General features: G+C 38.6%; 2 protein-coding genes across 4 annotated transcripts in view; one reads left to right on the top strand and one right to left on the bottom strand.

Moving 5' to 3' along the window:
- The window catches only part of rars1 (arginyl-tRNA synthetase 1), a 36,006-nt gene extending 30,140 nt beyond the window's left edge, over positions 1 to 5,866 (top strand). The window contains exons 14-15 of the mRNA XM_022212676.2: positions 1,718 to 1,965; positions 5,547 to 5,866. Coding sequence (XP_022068368.2) covers positions 1,718 to 1,965; positions 5,547 to 5,656 — 358 coding nt within the window. The 3' untranslated portion in view covers positions 5,657 to 5,866. The remainder of the gene's footprint in view (positions 1 to 1,717; positions 1,966 to 5,546) is intronic.
- A 9,312-nt stretch (positions 5,867 to 15,178) lies between these two features.
- Positions 15,179 to 18,449, bottom strand: part of si:dkeyp-23e4.3 (rho GTPase-activating protein 7) — a 167,300-nt gene continuing 164,029 nt past the window's right edge. For all 3 annotated transcript variants that reach the window (XM_051937403.1, XM_051937404.1, XM_051937405.1), the window contains exon 17: positions 15,179 to 17,215. In XM_051937403.1, coding sequence (XP_051793363.1) covers positions 17,107 to 17,215 — 109 coding nt within the window. In that variant the 3' untranslated portion in view covers positions 15,179 to 17,106. The remainder of the gene's footprint in view (positions 17,216 to 18,449) is intronic.

Here is an 18,449-nt window from a genome sequence, read left to right as displayed (position 1 = left end):
CATGTTCTGACCGTTTCTTTGCTCCTGTCGCTTTTTTTTACTCACTGTGGGCTCGTTGTTTACAGCAGCATTAAAAAGTCGTCCGCCACCATGGAAAGAGAACAAGCATAAAGAAGGAGAAGTCAGAAATGTCATCTGTTCAGAATGACACTGTCACTAAAAAGTGAAATGTCTTTGACTGTTTCACCATGCTGAATGTGTCTTCCAACAACTCGCTGCATTCTTTTATCGATCCAGTGGGTTTTTTTCATGTCAGTCTCTAATTTGAACTTGGAGAAAAACTAAACTAAACAAAATAAAAACAAAAAAGAACTTGTAGAATAAAAGGGGAAAATAGTGGCTCTATATACTACAAATATTTTACTATTTCCATTTTTACAGACTTTGTCACTCTACCCTACACATCAGCGTTTTTCTCCATGCTGAATGTATCTCTAACAACCTGCTCCTCTGTTCACTGTTTCTGAGCCATGCTGACTTTATTTTATTCATCCAATTCATTTGATTTTCCCCTCAGTCTCTCTCATTTGTTCCTGTGTTTGTCTACCATCTGCTCTGTAGAAACACTACCTGCAGTTCAGTAGAAAAGTGTTCATTGAACTGGGTCGCTCATGGCTCCTTGGTTGCTCCAAACACTGCAGAATTCTTAGTTTTTACCAAACCTGCTCCCTGCAGACAGAGTTTTTAACTGAAACGTGAAGCGATTTAGATGAAATATCAAGATTTTAAATTTAGATTTCCTTCATTTTGTCCTCTAAATGAGTAGAGCAGTGTCGGCATCGGAAAAGTAGGAAATCCAAAAATTCTCTTTTATTCAAGAGGTTTCAGTTGATAAATGATGTATTTTATGTGTTTTTCACAAAACAAATGTAACGGCAGGTTTTGGAGTTCAGAAGGTTAATGTGATGATTATTTTCTTGATTAGTTGTTGAGTAAATGGCTGGAAACAGTTAACACTTTGCTTTTTAGGTTTGTTTTTAAATGTTTCTTAGGGTTGGTTTGGTTCAGTTTATGTTCAGTGAAAAATGCAAAGGTTAAACAAGCATTGTTATTAAATGAGACAGTCAGGACAGCAGCTCAGTCTGAGGTCATTTTGAAGCCAGAAATGTTCTTTTGTTTGTTTGTTTTTGACTTTTTTTCTCTGGGCCAATACTTACATTTAAAAGATGAATCTTCTGCTTCCAGAGTCCGACATGTTCTCACAAATCCTTGAAACCATCACCGGTGCACAGTGAATGTTGGGATAAGTTGAGCCGTTTGCCAAAATGGATTATTTTCATGCAAGAAAAGACCTTAAATACGCAACTTTGATCCACAGAGATGAGTATTTAGAGAGTTAGTCAACGACCAGAGAAACGCTAGAACAACGTGACTTAAACCTAAAAAACACAGATTAATGTATCAATGGAAACTTTTTTTGCCGCATATTTTGAGTCACATTTTGTTCTCATCTTTCGACAGATTCTACAGCACATCATTGCATTTAATGATTTGTCAAATGGTCTTTTTGTGTTTTCTGCGTTTAAACCCCGAAAATCCGTTTTCTTTCCATTTGAGCATTATTATCTTCTGTCTGGTGTTCGTGCCTTAATTTTCCTCTTTTTGCTGTTCCAATCTCTTGTTTTTAGATAAATAATGGGTTTCTCCGCTCATTTTTCATTTTCACATTCGTCCTGAACTGTCTACGCTGTAATATCTTACCGTTAACCTCCCGCAGGTCCATCGCTCGCCTTGCTAACATCGACGAGGCGACGCTGAGGAAGGCAGCAGAGACGACGGAGGTCCTGCTGGACCACGAGAAGGAGTGGAAGCTGGGGAAGTGCATCCTCCGCTTCCCAGAAATCCTGCAGAAGATCCTGGACGACCTGCTGCTCCACACGCTGTGCGACTTCCTGTACGAGCTCGCCACCACCTTCACCGAGTTCTACGACAGCTGCTACTGCGTGGAGAAGGACCGGCAGACAGGTGAGCTGGAAGGACGCTCAATGATTTATTCTGATGTCCTGAAATACTGCAGGGAGGGACCGTTTCTGCACAGGTAGGCTGGAGATGGAGGATACAGGGGGGAAATGTAAGTAATTAATACTTAAATGGATGGATGGAGGGATGATTATTTTTAGAGGATGGATGGATGATTTTTAGAGGATGGATTATTTTTAGAAGATGGTGGATGGATGGATGATTTTTAGAGGATGGATGGATGGATGCATTATTTTTAGAGGATGGATGGATGGATGGATGCATTATTTTTAGAGGATGGATGGATGGATGATGCATTATTTTTAGAGGATGGATGGATGGATGGATGGATGGATGCATTATTTTTAGAGGATGGATGGATGGATGCATTATTTTTAGAGGATGGATGGATGGATGCATTATTTTTAGAGGATGGATGGATGGATGGATGCATTATTTTTAGAGGATGGATGGATGGATGATTTTTAGAGAATGGATGGATGGACAGATGGATGGATCCATTATTTTTAGAGGATGGATGGATGGATGGATGATTTTTAGAGGATAGATGGATGGATGGTTGATTTTTAGAGGATGAATGGATGGATGGATGGATGGATGGATTGATTATTTTTAGAAGATGATGGATGGATGGTTGATTTTTAGAGGATCGATGGATGGATGCATGCATTATTTTTAGAGGATGGATGATGGATGGATGCATTATTTTTAGAGGATGGATGGATGGATGGATGGATTGTTTTTAGAGGATGGATGGATGATGATTTTTAGAGGATTATGGATGGATGGATGATTTTTAGAGGATGGATGGATGGACAGATGGATGGATGCATTATTTTTAGAGGATGGATGGATGGATGGATGCATTATTTTTAGAGGATGGATGGATGGATGATTTTTAGAGAATGGATGGATGGACAGATGGATGGATCCATTATTTTTAGAGGATGGATGGATGATTTTTAGAGGATAGATGGATGGATGGTTGATTTTTAGAGGATGAATGGATGGATGGATGGATGGATGGATGATTTTTAGAAGATGATGGATGGATGGTTGATTTTTAGAGGATCGATGGATGGATGGATGGATGGATGGATGCATGCATTATTTTTAGAGGGTGGATGATGGATGGATGCATTATTTTTAGAGGATGGATGGATGGATGGATTGTTTTTAGAGGATGGATGGATGATGATTTTTAGAGGATGGATGGATGGACAGATGGATGGATGCATTATTTTTAGAGGATGGATGGATGGATGGACAGATGGATGCATGCATTATTTTTAGAGGATGGATGGATGGATGGACAGATGGATGCATGCATTATTTTTAGAGGATGGATGATTTTTAGAGGATGGATGGATGGATTGATTCATCCTCTTGGGGAAATTGAAGGTATCCAGTAGCTCACACATTACAATCAAAAACTATAAAGAAAGTATTGTCCAAAAGAACATGCAATAAAGATGCACATCGTGCTGATTGAAGGGTCAGCTGTAACCCTACCAGAACAGGTGAAACTCAAGTCAACCCTCCATCAGAACAGTGGAAGGAGAGAGAAAAGTTGCTGACAGTTTGAAAGTTTCTGAGCAGTTGTGGTGCAGTTTCCTGACGGCAACGTCGAGGTGAGAAGTTCAACGAGGAAAACAAAAGGAGCAGAAATTCCTCGGCGTCATGTTTTCTCGATGGGAGTCTCCAATTAACATCAAGTGTCGCTCTGAGAGGGCTTCCACCGACAGGCTGCTGTTGTTCCTGCAAGCATTTTATCCCCGCGGTGCTGGAGAGCAGCTTAGCGGCGTTTAATTATGCTAATTCTCAGTTAGCGCTGCGGCAGCATCTTCAGCTGGAGGCTAATATTGTTTTATATTAGATTTCTTTATTGGAAAGTGTGAAAATGCATCAATCTGCAACTCAGAAAACTACTGCAAAGAGTTCATGTCTCAAAGTTCAACCAAGTTCAAGAAACTGCGCTAACAGTGTTTGTTTGTGAATCTGCAGCTGAAGGTGGATTCTGGTTTTTTTTAAACTAACTCCCAAGATCACAGTTTTAGTTTGAAGACTTCACTGTGTCACTTTTGTGCTCACATGTTGGATTTTTCCCAAATTTTTAAATTAATTTAGTCCAGTTTAAAGGCTCGAGGAGCTTCTTGTTTGTTGGTAATTCAGAGGAAACTCCTTCAAAGTTAAAAAACGTTATTTTTAATTCCAAAATACCAACTAATTTGACAGTTGTTTTTTTAACATTGTTGAGCCAAACTAAAGACACCAAAACTGATATAACACTAAAGGATCTACCGTATGTATAGTTTGAGATAAAAGTGTGTTTTCATTTTTATTTTCTTGAGTTTCCACCTTTTGCTTTGGCAGCAGCCTTTGGTTTCAATGTTTGCTAAACTCCATCTCACTTTGAGTTTCATGCTAACATGCTAATATACGCTAACATAGTAAATACTTTGAATCATAACTGTTTATCATTTAACATTTAAGATTTTAGGAAAACTATATGAGCATCTACGATACAATCTTGATCTGATATTTAGATGTTTAAATCTGTGAAAGTCAATTTGATGTTTAAAGCTGATAATAGTTTTAAAGCCAACCAGCCTCTGTTTTCACTTTTTAACTCTTGAACCTTTGTCTTCTTTTTCAAAAATACCAGAAAGTGTAAAAACAGAAAGAATCGTCATATATACAACTCTATGACCGCCCTAATTAGGATGTGGTTTAGTCTGAGAAATGAACCAAGTCTAAGCCTAAAATTTGGATTTTTAAAAATCAAAATCTCTTTATTTTACATTCAAAAAGACAACAAGAGAGAGACTGAGAGGAAAATAAACCATAAAATAAAAGCAGCATGGCTCACAAACGGTGAACTGAGGAGCAGGTTGTTGGAGACACATTCAGCATGGAGAAACATCTTTCTACAGCTGATAGAATTGTAAATAGTCGCTGAAGATCCTTTTTTTTTCCAGTTTTAGTAACACCTGTTCACACCTGGGAAATGCTGTACATGTTGACTTTTTACCCCAATTTTTGTAAAATACATAATCAAAAAACGACTTTTTTCATGGTTTATGCCATTAAACTGTGTCATACTGCATAGAAGACTTTCCTGAGTTTCATTTCCTTCTGTTTATGGTTGTTCTGTTTCCATAGAGGTTCAGGACTTTATATTGCTGTGAAAAATGAGCCCACAATGAGGAAAAATGAGACGGGAACAATAAACCGCCAACACAAATGCCCAGAAGCTGCTCAACAGTTAAACCAAACCTTGCTGAATATCATCTGGGATCTATTATTTATCATTATGTTGTATATAAAATAGAGAAAACACAACATTTTGGCTCAATAACTGTCCAGACTGACAAATGTTAGCATTTTAATCCCTTGTTTTGTGTATAAATTTGCTCTCACAACTGCTGTGAGGTGTTTTATCCGGTCCTGCTCTTCTTTGCTAATAAGAAAGAGTGATGAAAAACAACAGTTAGTCCATTTAAAACCCCTGATGTCCTAATTTCTCTGTATAAAATCTGACGTTTTCTCTCCGTCTGTGCCTTCAGGAGAGGTGATTAAGGTGAACATGTGGAGGATGCTGCTCTGTGAAGCTACAGCCGCCGTCATGGCCAAAGGCTTCGACATCCTGGGAATCAACCCGGTCCAGAAGATGTGATGATCCTCGTTCACTTCATCCCAGAGAGACCAACAGTAACGCCTCTCTGACTCACTTCACAGCCAAAACTCAGCGGACTCAGGAGTTATTTTCCATAAAAGTTATTAAATCCAACCTAGGAGAAAAAAGGAAAAAAAAAACTTTGTTCAGTTCATTTACATCTCATGCGAAGGATCTTTTTATTAAAGAGCCATTTTTGAAACCAAAACATCTCCCAGTCTGCTGTCAGTCATTTTTAAATTGTTTATCTCTTAGTTTAAAGCTCGTTAAAAGAAGAAAAAGCGTCTCAGCTGGCAGCTGTTGATGGAAATTTGAAGATGGTTGATGTGATTCTTCCTCCTGAGCTGGAATAAATAACTCCCAGCTTTGTGCTGCAGCTAACCTGTTCTGAAGATAATACAACCCCGTGGTTTAGTCGAATATGTTTACGTGCACACACACTGCTGCAGGTTTATGGAAGAGATCTAAAATGCATATGACTCAATGTGCATTAGAAGGGAGAGGTTTGGAGATGCTGTCTGAAGTAGATGAATCAATGAGTTGGTGAGATGTTTGGCAAGAAAAGGCAACATGACAGGAGAGCATGTGGAGGAGGACTTGTTCATTTCCACCTGGTGTTAGCATGTAATCTGCCTGGATAATGACGTCCCATTCACAGGCCTCTGCACCAGGAACTCTGGGGAAATGGAAGCGTCAAAATGAACAGGTGTCGTGTTCAGTTTGTTCGGTTTAACATCCCCAAGTGAAACCGGAAAGGCCCACGGATCGGCCGCCTTTATTCAGGCAGGTCACATGTTCATTTACACCTGGATGGTTAGAGTAGAGAGCACTCAGTGTAATTAAGGATTCTGGCCTGGATAACACATGCACATAAAGATGCTGTGGTAACTCCAGGTGTAAACGGAGGTTAAAGCCTTTTTCACGCTGTAGGATGGAAGCAGATGGTGTAAACTCAGGATGCAAATATTCAACGACTTGCCAAAGTGATAGTCGGTAGAATATTCGATTAATAATTGATCACTGAAACATAAATTTATTCTATATGCTGATAGTTATTTTTAATCACAGACTCTCCTAGTAAACTCCAGTTCATCCTGAACAGATGAGCTTTGGTCAGAAGTCTCTGTCATGGTGCCCCTTTATTAGCTAGCATGGAGCTGCCGTGGTTCTGGTGACGTCTCCTGGGGTTTATATTTAAAAAACATTCTATATGAATTATTGGGACATACAACTACATATGGTTTAGGAAATATCACTACCATGGATCCTTGACTTATGTCTTAATACCGTTGTTACGGTGCGACGTAAGTCAGTTTTCACTAAGTCAGAACTCGCACTTTCCTACGCTTTAGTAAATGTAACACAATCCACTGTGGCGTACAAATGATGAATGAAAGCAAAGCTGTTTTCCTCTTACAGCGCCGCGTGGCAACTTATTTGCCCGCTCTGCTTGCCAACTACAGAGTCAACCAAAGTAATTACACACACATCAGGATAAGAAAACTTGCATAAATATTAAATTTGTGTAAGTACTTCTATACATATAGATTCCTCTTTTGAAGTTTGATCAAGTTAAGATAACACTGTGTACTGATGTATGATGTTTACCCAGCAGATGGCGCTACCCTCATGAATGTAGCATCAACAAGTGATGTCTACAGCACAACACAAATGTCTGGAAGCCAATGGCCACCACTTTGAGCAGCTCTTGTATTTGTAGAGGCCAAAGGTAACTTGTATTCAGACATTTATGTTACTTTGTAGACGTCACTTGTTGATGCTGTAGCCGTGTGCTTTGCATGCATGGATTTATATTTTTATCATGAGGGATTTGCAGGGTCGTCTGCCATCAAAACTTCCACTCGTACTTGTAGATTCCTGCTTGACTGGTTTTAGGGTTTATACAGGTCGGTGCTGCTCGTGTTGGTCTTTTCTCTGTGTTGACATGTTTGGCTCTAATTATCCTCAGATCTCTTCAGAGCAAGTCAAACCCACCACATATCTGTTCTGATGCACATGGACTTTTCCCACCTACTCTGCTGTATTTCCAGTTTTCACCAGAATTGTTCAATTCAATTTTATTTATATTGTGCCAATTACAGTCAAATTGTCTCAAGATGCTTTTCAGAACCCGAATGCCTGAACCCCCAGAGCAGCCCAAAGGCGACAGAGGCAAGGAAAACACCTTTTTAACAGGGAAAAAAACTTGTCTCCCTTTTTCTACAAACCCCTAAACTTAGAGTACATCTGGTGCAATCACAGACTTTCCTAGTAAAATCCAGTTCATCTTGAACAGTTGAGCTTTGGCCAGAAGTCTTCAACCGCCACAGAGGTCTTTGTCATGGTGCCCCTTTACCAGCTAAACCCCCTCAATGCTCTCTGCTTATCAAAATAGAGCTGCCATAGTCCTGGTGACCGTCTCCTGGGGTTTATATTAAAATAATGTTCTAAATGTTTGAATTACTGTGATGTACAACTTCATTTGGTTCAGAAAATATCACTAGTTGATTTCTGTTATCCATTTTTTTTGTTCATGTTTGGTTAAAGGTCGGATTTTTCGTGACCCCTTCATTTTTTCGTATTTCAACTCCGACACAATTGAAAGATTATTTGCTCTACTGGTCCAGTATTGCAGATTATGAATCAATGACAGTCCAGAAGTGTCCAGAAGTGTTCCCTACAGAGTTCACTGTGTAGTACTTTCAGTCTGCACAGCCGTCTAGTTTGCATGTGTGGATTTATATTTTGATTATGAGGGATCTGCAGCGTCGTCTACCATCAGACCTTCCACTCATAAATTCCTTCCTGACTGGTTTTCTGTTGCTGTGTTGGTCTTTTCTGTTTTGACATGTTTGGCTCTAATTATCCTCGGATCTCTTCGGACCAAGTCAAACCCACCACATGTCTGTTCTGGTGCACATGAACTTTTTCCACCTACTCTGCTGTATTTCCAGTTTTCACCAGAATTATCTCCTCTTTTCTCCTACAAACCCTAAACTTGTGCCATTAGAGCAAGTTTATAAGCTGCTTTAATCACATAGAAGTCACACATAGGGGCTTAAAGCATTAGTCAGTGAGAATTGTTTTGCATGTGTTTCAGCTCTAATTGCTTTCCGCGGCGTCCGCATCCCAGACTCTGATGTATAGAAAGTCGCATTTGACTCGAGCTGCTTTTGAGATAACAACAATTACAGCCTTTGGACTCGTGTGAGTGAGTGGGCTTTGTGTGCAGAGAAGTGCGAGGCAAACAAACCCATTTGATGAAGTTAATTATACATCACACACACACTCCGATGCGGCCTGGAAGCCTGTAATTGTTGCGTCTGCCTTTCCCCACCAGACAGCCGTGCACCTCCACTGATATAAAAGTTGTATGACTGCAGGAGTCGCCACCAGTCATGCAGGAGTTCTTCTAGGAGTTCTTCAGACATGCGACCCATCTGTGAGACTTCTGAAATATCTACACTCCTTTCTAGTCGTCTCCCATCATCGTGCGTCCCAGGACTGATCTCGGCACCTTCTCAGGCAATAATTCCTACCGCGGCTTCATAAAAGATTCATTAGGCTTTCACAGAGCCGGTCTACTTTTACTTTTTCTGTTCTGAGCTGCTGTTGAAGGACGGTGTTAAAGGTGTTTTGACAGTCACTCCATACACCTACAGAAGCAACAACACCGCCTCGCCTCGACGGGATGGACGGATCTCATCGCCCGGTGGCCTCAGCTGATATTTATTCCTTTTCTCTGGTGTCTCGGGGCGGATTAGAGAGATGGTTGGTGGTTGAGGGGTTTTGCCTGTTTGAAGGCCTGAAACTGAAGCTCCTGAATTAACAATCAGGACAGAAGTTTCAGAATGATATGGATCCCGATTATAATATTTTCAAAAATGTAAACAATTGTACATACTACACAGACACTACATTTAACGAAACAATTAAATTGGACAACAAGCTATCATTAGTTCATTTTAACAGTCGGAGTCTATATTGTAATTTTGAAAATATCAAAGACTATTTGTTTCAATTTAAAGCACGTTTCAATATAGTAGCTATCTCAGAAACTTGGATTAATGTAGATAAAGGTACGGACTTTAAAATGTGTGGCTATGAAATGTTTTGTATGAACAGACAACACAAGAAAGGAGGTGGAGTGGCTTTATACTTTGATAAAAGCATGGACTGCAATCCTATAGAAAATATGTCAATAGCAGTGGAAGAAATATTTGAATGTATTACTGTGGAAACTGTGTTAAAGAAAAGGAGAAACATTTTTGTAAGCTGTGTTTACAGAGCTAAAGGATCCGACATTAATTTATTCAATGGATGGATGGAAAGGTTATTTACTATAAAAACAAAAAAAGATATTATAATATGTGGAGACTATAATATAGATTTATTAAATGCAAATCAACATAAAAATACAGTAGATTTCATTGATACAATGTACAGTATTAATTTGTATCCTTTAATAACAGCCCACAGTGCTACTTTCATTGATAACATATTTTCAAATGTTATTGATGATAAAATAGTTAGTGGTTTATTAATAAATGACATTAGTGATCACCTTCCTGTCTTTATGGTGTATGATGCAAATTACAAAACAAATAATGAAAATTGTTTTAACTACTGTTGGATTAAAACAGAGCAATCATTGAAAGACTTAAAGAACCATCTAACCTCTTGCAATTGGGACTGTATTTATGATAAGTTAGATGTAAACACAGCTTACAACTCCTTTATGGAAATCTTTATTTCACTTTATGAAAAAAATTGTCCAATTAGAAAATGCAGAAAGAAAAATGCTTCAAATACTCCATGGATAACTAGCGGGCTGGTAAATGCGTGCAAAAAGAAAAATTAATTACACAAACAATTCTTGAAGTATAAGACTAGTGAGGCCGAACAGAAGTATAAAAAGTATAAAAACAAATTAACAAGCATTTTAAGGGAGAGAAAAAAAGATTATTATACTAAATTACTAGATAGTAAAAAAAACAATATTCAAAGTATGTGGAAGGCGGTGAATAATATAATTGGGCACAGTTCAGCTAGCCCGTGTTATCCAGAGTATTTTGTGGAAAAGGACTTGGTTATTAGTGATAAAGAAGAAATTGTAGATAGATTTAATAATTTCTTTGTGAATATCGGACCTGAACTTGCTAGAAATATTCCAAGTGGCAGTGAACAGTTCTGTAATCTGATTGAGACAAATCCAAAGTCAATGTTTCTTACTCCAACTAATGAGGATGAGGTATTGGAGACTATAAGGAAATGTAGTAATAAAATATCACAGGATGCTAATGGAATAGACATGAGAACAATGAGGCTTGTGGCTGAAGCACTTGTTAAGCCACTCACACATATTTGTAACCTGTCATTTCAATGTGGACAGTTTCCCTCAGAAATGAAAGTAGCTAAAGTAATCCCTTTATTTAAATCAGGAAACAAACATTGTTTTACAAATTACCGGCCTATCTCCCTTTTGCCGCAGCTCGCAAAAATACTGGAAAAATTATTCAATTCAAGACTTCTCAGTTTTATTGGAAAAAATAATTTGCTATCCAACGCTCAATATGGCTTTAGACAAGGACGATCAACATCACTGCTTTAATTGATCTTGTAGAGGAAATCACAAACTGTATTGAAAAACATAAATTTATTATTGGAATTTTTATTGATTTACAGAAGGCTTTTGATACGATTGATCATGACATTTTACTAAATAAACTGGAAAAATACGGTATTAGAGGAATTCCACATAACTGGCTAGAAAGCTATTTGGAAGACAGGCAGCAGTTTGTACAGATTGATCAATATAAATCTTTAAACCGGAGCATTTTATGTGGGGTACCACAAGGTTCAATTCTTGGGCCAACATTGTTTTTACTCTACATTAATGACATTTGTAAATTATCTAAAATCATGAAATTCATACTTTTTGCAGATGATACTAATATTTTATGTTCTGGAGAAAATTTGGAGAATCTTCAGAATGCAGTAACTCAAGAATTGTGCAAGTTAAATAATTGGTTTAACATAAATAAATTGTCTCTGAACTTAAAAAAGACCAAATTTATGCTGTTTAGGAAACGGAATAAGGATTTACCCGTGCAAATTACTGTTAGTAATACAGTTATTGAAAGAGTAAAGCAAAATGTGTTTTTAGGTGTAATCATTGATGAAAGGCTATCTTGGAAGCCTCATATAAATCATTTACGTTCAAAAGTAGCTAAGTGTGTTGGTGTGATGAAACGATGTAGTCTGATGCTCACTCAGAGAGCTTTATTTATCTTGTATCACTCCTTCATTATGGCATACTTGAGCTATTGTATTGAAGTGTGGGGAAATTGTTACAAAACTAATTTGTTACCTTTAGTTACTCTGCAGAAACGAGCCATCAGAATTGTGCATAAAGTGAAGTATAATGATCACACTAATCCACTGTTTCTTAATACCTTTAACTTAAAATTACAAGACTTGGTAAATTTTAAAACAGCTCAAATTATGTATAGAGCATCAAAAAATTCATTGCCCAATAACATTCAAAATTTATTTCAAAACAGAGATGCTCTTCATAAATATAATCTGAGAGGAATTGATAAATTATACCAGCCCAAAGTAAAGACAACCCTAAAGTCTATGTGTATCTCGGTGAAGGGAGTCATATTATGGAACAGCCTATCTGAAGAAATTAAAGCTTGTAAAAATTTAGGTAGGTTTAAAATCACATTTAAAAGACACATAATGGAAAAGTACCAAGAGGAAACGATTTAATAACGCAGCCATGAACAGACTCATGCTCACTGTGTGTGCATGGGCCTGGGTACGGCTGACATTACTTTATTTTGATGTTGTACATATAAATACTTGTGCAAAGGGAGTAGCCAGCAAGTTTTGCTGCCTGCTTCTTTTGGTTGTGTGTTTGTCATGTGCTCTTTTGGGAGAGAGGGGTGTGGGGTCGGAGTATGTGTGGGCCTGTCATTGTCTTGTCTTTGTCTTGTGTTTGTTGATTGTGATTGTAATAATGTTATATTGTATTGTCTGTTGTTGTGAGTGATGTCGAGTGAGGGGCTGGAGCCTTATAAGCGTAAGCTTCTTCCATCCCCTTTTCAAATCACAGGAATGTAAATTTGTACTTGTATCTATATATTATTATTATTATTATTATTTGTTGTAAAAAGTATGAACTATGTTATTGCACCCCAGTACTGATTTGAAATAAAAATAATTTTAAAAAAAAAGAACATCCTGGTGCTTCAGCTGGGAAGTGAAGCTAAATAAAGGTCTGTAGAACTTCAGTGTTCTCCTGAATCTGTACTGCTGTATTAAACAGATCAAACAACATTTAAAGTGATAAATCCTGCTCATTGTGACAAACCTACAGAAAATAGCTTCTATTAACAACTTTTTTGTAAACAGGGTATCTGCAGATCCATATGGGCTTTAATTCACAGAATCCACCGGCAGGTTTCAAAGACATTTTATCTCTAAGATAATCACAAAAATAAGAGCATTTATCAGAACCAGAAGATATTCACTTTTCTGTTGGTCCTTATACTAATCATGTGACAAAAAGCTTCATCAGGAAAATTATCAAAGGTACGCTTCAGACCCACTATGGTTAAAATCCTCCAATTCACTGTTCTACTAATAAGTAATGTACCTACAATACCCAGCAGTTGTCTATTAATAATTGTGTCATTGATATAATAAATAGAGTGCACTGTTTATTCGTCATGCACTAATAACAAAACAGCCAGCATATGTGTCATGTTGTAATGTCCAAACTGATTCCAATGTGAGTTTAATACATGAGCGCTGGTCGGAGGTCATTAAGCGTCAAAAAACGTTCTCACTGCCCCCTTCATTCACTAAACCCCCACAATGCTCTCTGCTCACCAACACCAAATCCATCACCTCTGCTGAACTTATATGTAGTTTTTTGCACCACTAAAGTCATAATTTCTCGTACGTGTTCAGAATGTGCAACATCAGTTACATCACTGTAGAATTCCTAATATACCGAATAAGCTTTCTGTAAAAGAATATGCTGTCCAACTGTTTTCACAGATACACACCCCCAGTCAAAAGTTTGGACACATCTTCTCATTCAATGCTTTATATTTATTTGTAATATTTTCTACATTGTGGATTAATTCTGAAGATTAACACTTTTTTTGTTTACATGATTCCATAAGTATTCTGTTCTAGTTTTGATGTCTTCAGTATTAATCTACAATGTAGAAAATAATTAAAAGGTATTGAATGAGAAGGCATGTCCAAACTTTTGACTAGTTGTGTACTTGTGAGAACTCAGAAATTTATTTTGTACAGTGTGGCACAGTTATGCTTGCCTTAAATCATAGAAAACTCAAAAGTTCAGTTTGGGCTCTGGTTGGAGGTCATGAAGTTTTGCAGAATCTTTGTCATGGTGCCCGTTGCTAGCTAAACCCCCATGGTGCTCTCTGCTTGCCAACATGAACTTCCTGTAGCCCAAGCAATGGCTTCCTCTGACTGCAACAAAATTAAATTGTGAGACTCTCCATCTGGTGGTGCAACCTGGTACTGCAGATAATCTACAAAACTTAAAGTGTGTGTTGTCTCGGAAAATTATATCAGGTATCGGTGGATACTGAATATTTATTGACTTAATCAGGACATCATGAGTGCTGACATTTACCCTTCAGCTGACTGAAATCAGGCAAAACCTTAAATATAACCTTCAAACAAAGTTTAATACAACAGGTTGACCTCAGAAAACATATTTTGTACATATTCAGTTTAGATACTTTTCCTTAAAGTGGCATCAGTTGATTTTGGCCACTAGGAGGCAGCAGTGACCATATTGTCTTGTCTTGTTACAGATTCCCAAACAGCTGTTCAAGTCCACATCTGGTAACATCATCGTCTCACTGGAGTCCACCTAAAGAAGGTGAGTCCAACATTTTCTCTGTTTTAGCTCTGTTTTTGGTCTCCTCCACCTCCTATAGACGAGCACATTGACCTCGAGTTCATCCAGAGTTCACTTCACGGTATTTCGGCACCATATGGACGGAACAGACTTGTACAGAAATGAAAGTGCCTCCAGGCACTTCTGCTCTTCTGTTATTTGTAATTTGCATAAATTATTCCTCTTCCTAAAATCCTGTTTAGACCGGGGCATGATGCCCTCGCCATGAGACGCACATTTACCTCACATTCTGTTGCTCAGCAGCCGCCCCTCGCTCTCGGTGTTTATCAGCAGTTTAACGATCTGATCTGAGAGATGAATCAATAAGATATGCAAAAGAAGCTTCATGCAAATCAAACATGAGTGGGTGTCGCAGAAGAGAAAGAGGTGAGGGTCGGGAGTTGTTTTTTTGCTGCGATCGCGCTGCCAGACTTACTAATCTCTTGCGTTTCGGTGGAGCAGTGTGGCTCCTCATCTCCACTCCGCCTGCTGCTTCACCCGCCTTCCTCCCAAATTACACTCAGTAATCTGTTTGGCACCGAGACGAGAGCGAAAAAACAACAGGAATCAGGTTCAGGGAGAAATAAACATTTTAATTAGGTGTTTGGCACTGATAAATTTACATTTCACACAAACATTTTACAGAAAATTAAATAAACACATCTGGATATAGCATTTGTATTAAGTTAAATAATCTGAATTATGGAGTTTGATGAATAAAACTGACTTCTACGTGCACACAAAACAGTGACACTGAAATATGCAGGACTTGAAATGAAACTGTACAAGCGCAGAAACGCTCCGTCAGACCAGAATAAATATAAGGGTTAAAAACATTCAGGAAACTGGATATCCGTCATTTCTGTTGGCGTCGTCCCGTGTAGAGGTAGATATCGCTCGTCTTGGAGCAGGGACGAATTAGAAGTAAAGTCGCTTAGATGTGATGAAAAAACGTTCTGTTGGGTGTCACCTTTAAAAGCAAACAGTTTCTGAGCAGTTTGTGTTTAATTGTCCCAGAAAACAGCGTCCATCTGTCGTTCATCGGTCACACATTTGGAGGCAAAAACCTTCTTTGTCAGAGCGAAGGACCGCAGTAGTTCCATAGAAGTCCTGAGGTTTCTGGTTCGAACTCTGCTGGAAGGAACAGCCCAGTTGTGGCAGCAGTGGTTCAATGGTTCTGGCTGCAGAATTCAACTTCCTAACAAGCTTCTACATGCAAAAGAAATAAATTCTCGGTGCTGAAATGTATTTCTGCTTCTTCTAAAGCAGTATCTGAAGCTGAAGCTCCATGGTTGTATTAAGCACATTTTTCATTTTTTGCTCTTTTGCTGACTTCCGAGATGTTCACAGCATCTACAGCAAACCGTTTTAACATTTAATAGTTGAGATTGGTCGTTCACAATTACAATTTTTCGCTAAACACGCTGTGACGAATCAGAGTTTGTCCACATCTATGACGTCATTCTGATCGGTCAGGTAGTGATCTCTGTAATTCAGGGTGGAGCAGTCAGAACAAAAGCTGCTGATGTTTCATGTTGGCTGTGATGCTGCTTATATGAGGCTTCCATTGGAAGTTGGTCCAGTTGCGTCTGCTACTTCACCAGCAAGGAGTTTGTGGACAAAAACAGCTTCATTAATCAGAGATTTATGTCAAAATTTAGTAGATTAGTGGTAAAACAGTATGCGATTTATGGTTGCACTGCCGTAGTATGTTTGCTGTAGCTAACTACAGATATCTGCAACATTAAAACTCTAATTTGAGATATCTATAAATACATTCTGACGAGGCAGAAGTCCAATTTCTTCTGTACAACGTTGTTCTGACTGGTTCAAACTTAAGACCTAAACGTACAATGTAGACATGTTGAATTGAGAGGAATGAAAGATATGTGGAAGTTAGTCATGACTAGTTAGAATATACTTAATGAGAAACACTGAAAACTCTTTCACAGATGCTCCTTTTGACTGAATAATTAAACTATCTGCAGAACATAGTTCTAGATGGAAAATGTTAAAGCGGTTTGTGTCTTTAAAAGATGTTGTTTGGTTTCTGGTGGTAAGTTTCATCCAACAAACTCTTTTTTTTCCCACTGCAGTCCGCTGACTAAAAGTCTATTTCCTGTGTTTGTCCAACAGCCTCCACATGTTTTCCTGCTTCTTTCTCCTCCAACAGGACGAGTTTGACATATTTTAGGATGAAAATTCCAGCGAGTTCGTTGTCTGCTTGCTCTTTTTTTTGGCCTTAATCCTCAGTTGGAAGTCAAATCAGACTTTTCACCATCCCATCAAAACGTCCTTTGTCAAAGCTCACCAGGCTTTTTTTTGTGAAGCGTATCGACGCAGCAGGGATGCAGAGGTGCTGCTGGCGCTCTGCAAGGTCAGCGGCAATCAAAAGTCAACACATAGTCACTCTGATGTGAGTTTTAAAACTGAAAGAAGGACGTAGGACAGCGGCGCCGCAGTCTGACTTTATTTTCCTGCATTTTCGTGTAGAATGGACTCAGATCTTTGTTTCCTTGTAGTCGGCCCTGAAGGAATCTCTGATGGCCAGCAGACCTGAAGCCAGAAGGTGTCCGCTCACTTTGCTGTGCCACTGCTGGGATCGACCCCTGCGACAAGAAAACACAACAGAAAGAAGGTCAGATACTCAAAAACACTTCACACAAAGAGCTTTAGAGCAGATTCTCCAGTTACAGATCTATAAATGGTCATCTAGCTTCACCCGAGGACGGTGTTTTCTTAAATTTAACCAAGCAGGGAAAGATATGACGTTTCTCATGTTACTCTCATGTAACATTCTCCTCAGTATTCCCTCTTGAACCTTTCTCACGTGAGACACTTTGACTTACAGTTTTTCTCAATTGCTAAAACACTAAACTATTGTCTGAACCAAATTCTCAGTTTCCTGAACCCACTTTTGGCAAAACCATAAGCCCTTTTCACCTGTTTAGACACATCTTGTCAACACATTGTCATTGTGATGCACCTGTGTTGCATAATGGTGAGCACTGGTGGCAAAAGTCAAACACAGTTAAAGCTCAGGCGTCACCGGTTGAACACAACAACTCAAAATTGATCACACTTGTGGCTAATGATGTGAGGGTACATATAAGCCAAAGCACTGGTTTGTGAGGCACTACAATGGATAGAAATCTAAGAAGAGGAGCATGGATACGGCATGTCAGGGCTTGAATCCTTCAAGCGAATGAGAAAGCAGAGGAGGACGATCTTAATTTTGCTTATTTGTAACTCCGTATAAAATCAACCAACTCTGAAAAACTTCCCTCACAATCAACTGATTTTATTTTAGGTGCAGTAACTTTAGCATATTTAATGAAGTCATGGAAAGTTTTACCTTCATATTATGAATATTTACAAGGTTTCAGGCACAAGAAGTACATGGAGGTGTGGTTCTCTTTAGTTTTTCCATCATTTCTAAGCCTCAGAACTTCATCTGTACAGCAGCTACTTCCACCTACACTACTGTTAAAGGACTGGGGCCACTTAGAAATGTCCTTGTTTTTGAAAGAAAATAAGAATAAGGAGGACTAAATCTCATTTAGTCTGTTATAAGCATCTTTAAGCATCCAATAAAGAAGACTGTCTTGTGTCGTCCAACTCTGAGCGGGAAATACCCTGTTGTGTTCAATGTAAAGTTGCACTAAATTGCGGTTCTCCTTCCAACAAAAGTTGAAACTGCGTGTAAAACATGATGTAAAAGTTAAACGTGTTCCTTTATGTCCTCCATGTTTCCCATCGCTGAGGCTGCAACGTATTTAATTTCCTCTGGAGGCGATCGGATCAAGAGTCCTGAACTGTAAAAAGCTTCGACCTCGACGCTGT

This window comes from Acanthochromis polyacanthus, chromosome 17, assembly GCF_021347895.1.
Source record: "Acanthochromis polyacanthus isolate Apoly-LR-REF ecotype Palm Island chromosome 17, KAUST_Apoly_ChrSc, whole genome shotgun sequence".
In the NCBI taxonomy this organism is placed as follows: Eukaryota; Metazoa; Chordata; class Actinopteri; family Pomacentridae; genus Acanthochromis; species Acanthochromis polyacanthus.
This window is presented reverse-complemented; position numbering and strand designations above follow the sequence as displayed.